The sequence below is a fragment of the Danaus plexippus genome, chromosome 27 (assembly GCF_018135715.1).
Source record: "Danaus plexippus chromosome 27, MEX_DaPlex, whole genome shotgun sequence".
Classification (NCBI taxonomy): Eukaryota; Metazoa; Arthropoda; class Insecta; order Lepidoptera; family Nymphalidae; genus Danaus; species Danaus plexippus.
The window spans coordinates 4374076-4385581 of record NC_083555.1 but is presented as its reverse complement, the minus strand read 5'-3'; the positions used below and the strand labels follow the sequence as shown (position 1 = coordinate 4385581).

General features: G+C 29.8%; 1 protein-coding gene across 2 annotated transcripts; it reads left to right on the top strand.

Annotated features, from left to right (window-relative positions):
• The first annotated feature begins 1611 nt into the window (after positions 1-1611).
• LOC116775649 (uncharacterized) lies at positions 1612-5893 on the top strand. 2 transcript variants are annotated; one of them, XM_061525177.1, is made up of 4 exons: positions 1612-1772; positions 3040-3225; positions 3959-4164; positions 5755-5893. In XM_061525177.1, the coding sequence occupies exons 1-4, from the start codon at positions 1745-1747 to the stop codon at positions 5800-5802; spliced, it is 468 nt and encodes a 155-aa protein (XP_061381161.1). In that variant the 5' UTR covers positions 1612-1744; the 3' UTR covers positions 5803-5893. The 2 variants fall into 2 exon arrangements, with proteins under 2 accessions (XP_061381161.1, XP_032524473.2); XM_032668582.2 differs by lacking the exon at positions 5755-5893 and having other exon boundaries at positions 1615-1772; positions 3959-5226.
• Positions 5894-11506: the final 5613 nt, after the last annotated feature.

Sequence of the window (11506 nt, the reverse complement as noted above, 5' to 3'; positions counted from 1 at the left end):
TTTTTTTGTTGGAATCATATTATATTTAAACTAGAATTATTTTTTTTTATTATTTCGTGGCTTTTAATGTTTAAAAATTTAAAAACTAAATATTTAACTCAAAGGGAATTGTCACGTCTGTTTTTAATATTCTTTGTCATCATTCAAAGCCTCAATTCCTTCAAACCTCTATATTTCCTATAAGCCTGACGCGTTTGAAAATAAACCTTACATTGTTGGAATAGGATTACATTTTCCATGATAATATTATATTTCTGTTTGAACACTATTCGTCTAACACATAGTTATTTTGCGGAGCTTCAGAAATGTTATAACATCAGGAGGTATGTGTGTAATTTTTATATAAAATATATTTTATAAGTAATAATTTGGATTAAAATACAAACAGAACCTATAATATGAAATGAGAATTTTTTTGACATAGGAATTGAACCTGCAATAAGTGTGTGGCGATACTTCGACCGTTTGGAAGTCGATGAGGGAGGCCTATGTCCAGCAGTAGACCTCACATAGCTGAAGAGGGAGAGAGAGAGAGAGAGAGAGAGATACTTCGGTACTGTTGGATGACTATACGGATGTAGTATAGTTAATAACCAGGTGAAGTAAAGTTTCAAGGAAGTTAAGCTTCAACTTGCATATTTACCCCAAAATAATATTATAATTATTCATATTTAATACCACTTACTCATGCTATAGATGTATGTATTTTTAACGTCCTATCGTGGAAAAAAGAAATAAAAGGACAACATCAAAATAAGCAGTATTTTGAATTAAAATTGATTTGAATAATCATATAAATTAGTTGTCTTGGATACAATTCGTTTTGGTTAGAATGGTAATTTTTAATTTGTTTCATCTACGAGTATATTTCCGGTTTTCATACACAGATACATCCTTCAGGCTTCACAAACAGTTTCGTTACTCACACATGTTATTAACATAGTTTCCGTGTTTAAGAACTTGAACTCTATTAAACAAAATATTTTATACAACAAGATAAAACAAATGTACTAGAAAAAAATGAAAATTATATTTTTAAGGTAATTTTAGTTATTAAATAATTCCAGCACGAAATCAAACCTGGGTTGAATTATGAATCATTGACATTATTGTAATAAATAATCTATTGAAATAAAAAAAAAATTAATAATAATAATTAACAGTAAAATTAAGGTTTCTGGCTGTATAATACAGCAAAAAGGTTGTTATTCAAGTAATCTTATAGCCTTAGATTATAAAAAAGAAATTCAGAAGTAAAAGTTCCTATTAAACAGACGTTAAACAAAAAAAACAACTCAAATTACAAACCGTATTATAACGAAATAAAGTTAATTCAACAAAGATTACTCAAGAAAATAAAAACAAGATAACGTAGAATCAGCACAAGAAGTAAATAAATAAGCAGCAAGTAAACGTTCATACAAAACTAGCACAAACAAAACGACACAGACACAGCACACATAGTTAATAAGTTAACAGAAATGTCATTTTAAAAGTAACTCAAACAAGATGACGTAGTATCAGCAGACGTCGTCAATAAATGAGCAGCAAAAAAACGTCAGCAAAGACGTTTTGTGCTGCGACGTTGCCGCTCATACTTACCGGGCCGGTTCACTTGTTTCAATATTCTTTTAACAACCGGCTGTGCTATACGCGTCACTTTATAATTAAACCAAATATTGATTATCAAAAGTAATTTTCCTTTTTTAAGTGACGCCATTTTGTTATTGGGAGCCATCTTGAAATGTCAGATGAGGAAGATTCAAATCCAAGTATGTTTTAATTATATAATTCTAATGGACTTTATTACGATCGTATAAAGTTTAATATCCATATAAAGGCTGTGATGTTTTTGTTTTAATTAATTAATTTTAGACTTTATTTTGTTTATATAGCGTTGATTATCGCATGAATTAATTTGTTGGGTGAATTGCAACGGCTGACATGATTTTCTTTCAATAATAGATCAAATAAAAAAAGACCTTAAGGTCAAAGGTTAAGTTCCATTTTCGTCTGTATATATTCATTATTGTTATCTTCACGCTAATAGCACGTAGGCGAATTCATGATAGATTTCTGAGGCAAATAAATTGTAATATTTTGTTAAATTAAAATCAAACATTTAAATGAAATGGTTTCGATTGGCCATACATTAATCACCCACCAGCCTGTACTACTTTGGCACGGTGGGCTATCAAGTAATAATATTATATATAAGTAATACAACATCCGCTTACTTACAAATGATTGAATAGTAATACTACATACGAAGCGTTTCATATTTCTTATTCAATACTACATTACTATATTGTGATAAGTCAATGAATTCAAAATTGTTGACGCTGCGTATTTAGTGTGAGAATTAGAACCTTTGGTAGGCAGTGTTTTAAATACTCGTCGGTAAACGCATTGTACCTAATGTACATAAAATAGTTGTATAATGTAATGTATTTGTTATACATGCTTTCACATTATATGTCACGTATACTTTATTCGCTTAAATCTATTGATACTTTTGACTAGTAACAAATTAAGAAATTTTAAAATACATAATCCCCATTACAATTTCTTTAAAGTAATATTAATTTTGATAATAAGTAATTCCGGGGAATTCATAAATTTTTGGTTTTTATTTTTCTTTTATTTTCAGTAATTGTTAAACATATTTTATAGTCAATAAACGCTCTGTTTTGTAATTAATACTTATTTTAAATATATATATATCGCTTCTTTTTCACTACAATTTTTAATCTCATTAGATTAAAGAAACTCAAAGCATAAAACTCACTTCCTTTTGCAACAAATTAATATTTATTATAAATAAAAAATAAACCAAGAACGTGATAAATACAAAACTTTTATTCGATAAACGAATGATCTTAAAATTTGTTACACAAACTCTCAAAAAATTTGGAAGCAGAGAATTAATGAGTAAATATCCTAAAGAGCACAAACGATCACAATATATACACACAATATATATGTGTGTGTGTGTGTGTGTGTGTGTGTGTGTATATAATACTAAGAGCTTTTTTCCAGAACCAGTGAAACTTCTAATATCAACTGAAAGTCTGATAGGTCTGATTAAAGAGAAACCCTGTCTGTGGGATAAGACGGACGTGGGTTACAGGTACCGTCCCACCAGGGAACAAGCCTGGGTGGAGATATACAAGAAGGTGTACCCTGATTATGATAAATTGAAAAAGAATATGAAGGTTAAAATTGGTGAGTGAAAGATTTGTCGAGGCTGTGTTGGATATGGTTGAGGGACAAATATCTTGAAGGTAGAAACTTTTAGAGCTTCTTCATAACAAACATGAGCTGGAAAGGGTTTTATTTAGGGAAATTTTATATTTTCCTATTTATATTTATTGTTATGTGACTACATACATATATTGTGTGTCCCATTATTAGAGGACGTACATTATGGCTTACCCTGTATTTCTTTAGTGTGCTGGGCGCCTATTTGCATCTTCACACTTATAAGAAATAAGTCAACTCGTGGTTTACAATAAATTTCTATCAAATTATTTAATGAATTTCGTGTTCATGATAACATATATGATGGTTTGGCAAATGCAATGTATTGTAAATAATTGGTAAAATATAAACTTAAAAAAATTCAGGGCACGATAGTTGGCATGGCAAAAAATGAATAGAACGATATCCTGAAAGTCCCAGGTTCAAATACTGCACTGGTCTGCGAATTTTCCTTGTAAATTATTGTTATTCAAATGTTTCTTTAAAAGAAAACCCTTTTAGTAAAATATAATTACATAGATATCAATACGTAATTATAAATGTTGACAGCTACCTACAACTTGTTATAACTAAACTAAACGGTTGTATAATAAGCATAAATATTCATCACAGTATTTTTTTAAACAGACGTAAACTATGATAAGCGGATCAAAATGGTTTATATTTCGAAGCAGTTTAAATTTCTGTTTGGTTTCAGGTCAACAGATATCAAAGAAATGGTTCAACGTCAGGGACGCATACGTGAAGTCAATAAAAGACAGCTTCCGCAAACCTTACTTACATTCAGAAATGTTGTCCTTCATAAATCCGTTTATAGTTGGTGGGACGCAGAACGAGAGCGTCTTTTTGGACGAACCGTATGAGGGAGAGGAATCAGATCATTGGATGCAAGAAGATTCATTCGTAAGTATAGACGAAGAGCCTATAGAGAAGAAACCAAAAATAGAAACCCAAAAAGTAGAAGTGGAAATAAACCCAACTAGTGATAGTGAAAATTTAGTATCTGTGCTTACGAAATTGCTCAGCAGGGAAGAAGACGAAGATAGAGCATTCTTTACATCTATCACACCTGTTGTTAAAACGTTATCAGTTCACGCCAAATTAGAGTTCAAAGCTGATGTTATCAAGCTCTTGAACGAAGCCAAGAAAAGAGACACTAAATGAACGGTAACTTAAAAGTTAAAAAAAATCATGGCACGTCATGGCACGTCATGAAGAGATCTATGATTTTTTTATATTAAGTTTGTAAATAATATCAATAACAATATATATATTATAAAATGTACTTGACGCAAATAACATTCCTCAATTAATTATGTAGCAATTTTATTTAATATAGAAATACTAAGTAATTGATCGTATGTACATTTTATATAATCAAGATACCAAGATCCAAATGAAAACTTGTTTTATTTAAATATTTTTTTAAAACGAAAAGAATCAACACAAAAAATATTCAATTTTTCTTCATAACTTCTCCTTTAGCTAGGTGAAGGAATATTGCAATCAGCATTGTATTGTTTCTTGTCCTATTAAATTTTAACCTTGACATTTCTGTACCGACAGATGTATTTTTTTTTAATTTCCAAATTCATCTGCTATTTTAGTTATCGCATCTGGTGCCTGTGAATGTATTATTTTTTAATTATACATGAAATAAGTAATTAACACAATTATTGATGGATGGGGAATGCTGTGTTTTTTGAATGAAATTTCTCTTCGGATAATAAAAACAATTACCAGGAGTTTGCTACGTTAAATACGTGAATCGCTCAGTTAAAACTAAGTGATCCACGTATTTTCATTCAAGGATAACCTGCAAATGATTTAGAATTAATGAACGAACTTAATTCATCATCATCATCAGCCTATCGGAGCCCACTGCTGAGCAAAGGCCTCTTCTCACATGGAGAAGGTTAGAGCATTAATCACCACGCTTGCTCAAGGCGGGTTGGCGATTTCAATCTCATAATTTGAAATAAGACCAGGTTTCCTCACGACGTTTTCCTTCACCGTCCGTCAGTGGTGTCTAAATACTCTTAGAACATAATTATTTTCTATAATATCCTAATTCTAAAACACATACAATAAATAAAAGCATACCGAGCACCTCTGAACACTGTGTTGCCTTAATTTAAATGATACAAAATTTTTGACAGTATTCTCTTATAATATATTTGGCACAAATGAGATATCTGGCCGTAATTATGTTTGTTCATTATTCTTCGTTAAATATTTAATTTGTTCGTGAATTCGTCGAAGTATTAAACCACTTTTGTTTGTTTTTTATCTTTTAAAAACGGTTCCCAACATGCAGTATATATTTTAACAATAATATTAAAAAGTTATTTTATTTTTTGAATAGAAAAAAATATACGTATGTCGATCATTTTAATAATTATAAAAAAATTTTTTTAAATCTTTTAACGTTTAAAAGAGTTTCAGTAAAATTGTGTAAGATTATTTTTTTTTACATTTTATTTTCGTTTTCAGAGAGAGATGTCTGTCAGACGGATTCATGTTTCTGATGGAATCGTTTGATGGATGGTTGAATACGAAATAAGTTAAAAACTCCGACGAATTTCAATATTAAACACAATATTCACTAATTAAATTAAATGAAATATAACATCAGTGTAAAAAGTAAATTTATATAACAAATACATATTTTTTTTATCTTCGTTTCTCAGGTGAAAATTACCTGGAATATTATTTAATGTAATGGTAAAACAAATAGGTTTCCATCCATATCTAAAATTTTGAAAATGATTATTTTACTCTATAGTAATTACTTACCATTCCTCGTTTTAGACAGACAGACAGTATCTAGATACAAATCTGTGATCACTCACAACTAATACACAGCGCATTCCCAGATATCTTAGCTTATCTCTGTGTCCAAACTGCATCAACATCTTATCAGCGCTCGGGTTTAATATCAATATTCATACTCGTTAGTGCATTGATTAGTAACTTTATGAAAAGGAATTCATAAATATACACTGACAGATATTTTTGTTGGATGAATCTAAGGTTTTCGGATGTTACGCCTTTTTTGACACTTTCATCTTATCTACCCGTGATCACGGTTGCTGTAATCAACCCGAAACGTCGGTAGTATGTTGTTAAAACACGTGGTACGCGAAAAGCTTATATCATGATATTATTGTTAGAATTAATAATTAATACAAAAATATCATAGAAACCAATCCCTAGAAGTCCAGCTGTTTTAATATAGATGCTTTTTTGAACTCCATAGATTAAATGTATTTATTTTTAGCCGAACATCTGTTGTGATGCCGACCACCATTACGTGAAATGCCAAAATTCTTAATAAGGAGTCATTTAGTTTTTGCTTCACCAGACATTTAATCTTGCCACTCCAGGGTCACAAGCATCTTCATTATACGAGCATGAAAATAGCTTTAACGCAGTTGTAAATAATATTTAATAGCTCATTTTATTTCACTAATTAATACTTCTATCACGTGTCTATAAAATATATTAAAGATAAAAAAATGTGTATGAATATTTTGTTAGTTTTCTCAGTAGTAAATATTTTCGCCCGTATCAAATAAGGTGTATCTGTTTGGATGATGCAAAAAATATATATATTGATAGAAAATATCTTTAAATTATGATAACCGCATTGCAGTGTTTAGAACAATGCCAGTGAAAATAGTACGTAAACAAAGGTCCCAAATAAATTACGGGATCTATTGTTATTAAAATTAAAGTGATGATATGAATTCTGTTTACTGTATTGTACTAAGTTTGTTAGTACAATGTACATACGCGAGTAAGCTCTGACGTCTAATGTAAAAATTATAAGTATGTATTTATTTACACCAAAAAAATGATGAGATTACCGATAAAACTGTCTCTATTCCTAACATTTAATGTCGATGGTGTATGTTCGTTTTACATAGGTGATATCTAATAAATTCTTGACCTAATAATATATGTTTATAATATTTTTAACAATGAACAATAAACTCAAAATGTATGTACAAAAGTAATTATTAATTTAATTAAATAAAAAGATAGGACACTCAACTGACGTAGTAATAATATAAGATGGAATTAAGTTTAAATCAATGAGTATTGTTCAGGTGTATTTACGTGATAGAGTTGTGAGAAGTTTTCATCTAGCCGTAATTGTGACATATAGAGCAAAAGTTTAATTACTTTGGAGTTTTTTTTTTTAATAAATTTTTAAAACAATGTCGAAATTTTCATCTCAAACAACGATTCGGTCTATAACAGCGAATTGTAGGTTTTAATGATGCAAATGGTCCCTTAAAAGGCAATGAGTTTTTAATTGTACGAAATTCAAATGGGAATTGTATTTTTAAACGTTTCACGAGTACTTTGAATATTCGCTAAGGATTCGGACAGTTGCCGTTACCTTACTAGCGTTTGCCTCTGGTTTTACTTCTATTTTTTTTAATTTGAAGGAAATAATTCAAAGACAAGGTTTGGTTTAACTTAAATTTAAAGAATATATCGATATATTTTTTTTTACAACATAAACTTTATTTTCGTTATAAAGAGGAATGTATAATAGAATAATAAAGATAATGAGTTTATGAAACCTATTTTTTTGTGCGATATTTCACTTAATATACCTTTAATGAACAATGTCTGTAATAGGTCTGTTTGGCGCCTGTTCAAACTTTGAGATAATAGGCTTAGTTGTGATAATTATACAATACATTTATAAACAGAAATTATTGGTTGATCTGGCTTCCGGTGCGGATGAATTGGATGGTTTGATTTATGAGATACAGCGGTTATTGATTCAAAACTATTATCGACTTGACAAATATTTTTGAGGTGAAAATTCTAATGCGACATCCGACAAGTTTGCGTTAAACGTTTAACGCTCTGGAGGGGGGAGGGGGGTAGAGGGTGAGGAGACAGTGGGAGGGAATGCGTGGCGCTCACACGCATGAGGGCAATCAATTGTGACTTCTAATTAATATTATTAAGGTTTGAATTTAATAAACACAAAAAAATCTTAAAATAAATTTTTACCACTTTCTGTTTTCGTTCCAACATTATGAAGTTTCACTTCTTCCGCACAAAGGGTCTCCACGCACAATTATTTTTTTTAAAACTATGCTTCGTTATATTCTCATTTCCATCTCATAACCTTGAAATTATATAATAAATTAAAAATAAAATTTCATAAATTACAAATTAAATACCTTTTTTTACTTTCTAACTTATTAATTACATCAAAATCTAGCAATTTATTGTAAAAATCTCTATAACAAAATTTATACTTAATATGACTTAAATCTTAATCTCACAGCTTGTACCACATATCTAAAGCTGATAATGATGTAACCATTTGCATATTATATATGTTTGTCTATACACTAATGACAGTTAATGAAGCCCTTTGAGTACCAATATTGAGATGATTGGACGTTAATTATGGTTTTCTAAACAGCAAATTACTTACTAAAGAAACCTGTTCTATACAATCATAAAGAATTTGTTGAAAATTCATAATGATGTGACAACAAAATTAAAGACTATAAGCTAAAATTAGCTAATAATTTGAAGTTCAGCTGAGATTAAAATTCTACGAAGATGCCAAAGTAGAAAATGAATTGGTTCAAAAAATCTGTAATAGTTTGTACATTATATTAAAACTCGTATTGTAAGTTGAATTAGACCCTGACAATATAATCCACAGAGAAGTAAGATTTTCGCGAGTTTTATTCATTTAAATGAATCTAGTATTATTCGGATATACTACGCGGATTTTATTATTTAAAAAACTACATAATATTATTTAAAATACGAATAATACTAGTTTCATTTAAATCCACAGAGAAGGTTTAAATCTGAACTTGCTAACAAAAATGTTAATCTGATTTTAAAATATCAACATTCTATCAGGTGACGAGGAAAATAAATCGTTTGAGTTCATCCTCCCAAGAGGGTTGTCGAAAGCCTACCTCGGAACACTTGATTGCATGTATCGCTAGTCGTACAATTGATTTGATACGGTTCTGCGTGTTTATATTACTCACGTATACTACAGATTTATCGCGACCTTGTTTGTTACACATGGTCTTGGTCACAAAAAAAAATATGAGACGACAAAATTATTACCTCAGCTATACTCATATGCATTATATTAGTGTAAATAAATGTACAGTTTCTGAGTTGCTTGCATTTAGTTAGAATTCATCGACTTTTTTCTGATAAATTAAAAACTTTAAACAAAACGTCTCGATATAAAATAAAGTATTAGGTTTTTATTCATTTCATTTATATCATCATCAGCCTATCGGAGCCCACTGCTGAGCAAAGGCCTCTTCTCACATGGAGAAGGATAGAGCATTAATCACCACGCTTGCTCAAGATGGGTTGGCGATTTCAATCTAATAATTTGAAATTATAAGACCAGGTTTCCTCACGATGTTTTTCCTTCACCGTCTGTCAGTGGTGTCTTAATACTCTTAGAAAGTACATATGACTCGGAACAGATCACATTGGTACTTGCCAGGTTTCGAACCCGCTCCCTCGCGTGTGAGAGACGAGCCTTTAACCTCCAGGCCACCACGACGGCATTTATCACTACATCATAATGGCTATGTTAAGACTTTAATTTACTTCAAACTAAACAAAATCTATCGATAAAATGATTTTTTATTTAAAATATAAAACTTTATAAAGAATAAAACATAAAAATATTATTTCATACTATGGTTGATATTATTGTAACATAACAGAATCGTTTTGAAGTTATATTATACTCTTAATACGAGTCTTAACGAATAATATGATAGTTAACGAAACGTAAGCTACACAGATTTTATTACTTATTCATTAATTCAATAAACGAACTCAAACACTAAATATTAAAAAATAACTGAATTCAATATTAAAATAGATTTTCCTACACATAAAAAATATATATAATTAGACTCAGTTGTATAACTTGCTATACTTCTTGAGGAACACGTTAGTTTAATTAGAAAATCATCTGGATCGTTTTGGATATCGCAGGTCCAAATTCCGTTCATCTCATACTGTCTAGTTTAATATCAATACGTACATCGTAGCTGAATGTTTGTTATAAGATATATTTTTCGTTCCTCATATCTAAGGACGTTTGCTTGTTCAAGCAAAAAAATATAATTACTGACGTTGATGAAACATGACAGTAATGTAGCTAAAAAAATGCAATAAACGAAAGGCTATATAATACACACACACACACACACATGCACACACACACACACATATATTATGAAACTGTGTACAACTCATAAAAAATACACTTTATACATGTCTTTCTGCTTCCATTTACGAAGTAAGTTCTGGCGAAAAAAAAAAATCAGTCCATACATAAATAAATACCACCTTGGTCAAAGTCGGTTAAACATTCAGGCTAAGGCTACAGATATCACAGATTTATTGCGACTATTGCCATAAACAGTAAATTACAAACTTTATAGTTATTTTCATAATAAAATATGATGTTACTGGGCTCTCATTGTATGCAGAAAATGTTGCTGTATCTATTAATAAAAACTTTGTTTGACTTTTATATGTTTGTGTCATATTTTAACTTTAAATGCTCGAAAAAAATATATTATATGTTACAATTTTGATTAAAAATGTGCGAGGGAGATTTCATGCGTTTCTTTCTAGCAAATTTGGAAATTAAAGTTTTAAATAACTATTAGATATGAGTTAGTATCTTATATGAGGGAAAGTTACGATTAAGGCTGAACTACGATTTTGTACTCTATGGAAACGTAATACGGATAGTAATAACCTTATATAAATAAAAGTTTTGACTATCTAGAATCTTGCTTGGACGCTGATTCACATGTAATGTAATTATATTATGTAATAAACATTTTATTGTTCAAAGGACTTTAATTGGCATGTGTTTAAATGTTCAAATGATTTTTTTTACCAAATTTCATTATAAGCATGACTTCTGTCATAATTCTCTTAAAAGCTCGGTGTCCAAATTCAATTTTTATCTCGTCTCCCCCCAAGGACCGATATCACAAAACCCATTCTTATCTGTATCATAATGAATAACTCGAGTGACTGAATCCTTGTCTGTGTGTACATATATTTTCTATATGCGACACAAGGGACGTGCTTTTAAACAACTTGCTACACACCTAATCTTTATTTTGTCAATAGATAAATATTTTAGCTTATATAAATGTTTGTACATGTTGAATATTGATTTTCAAATGTT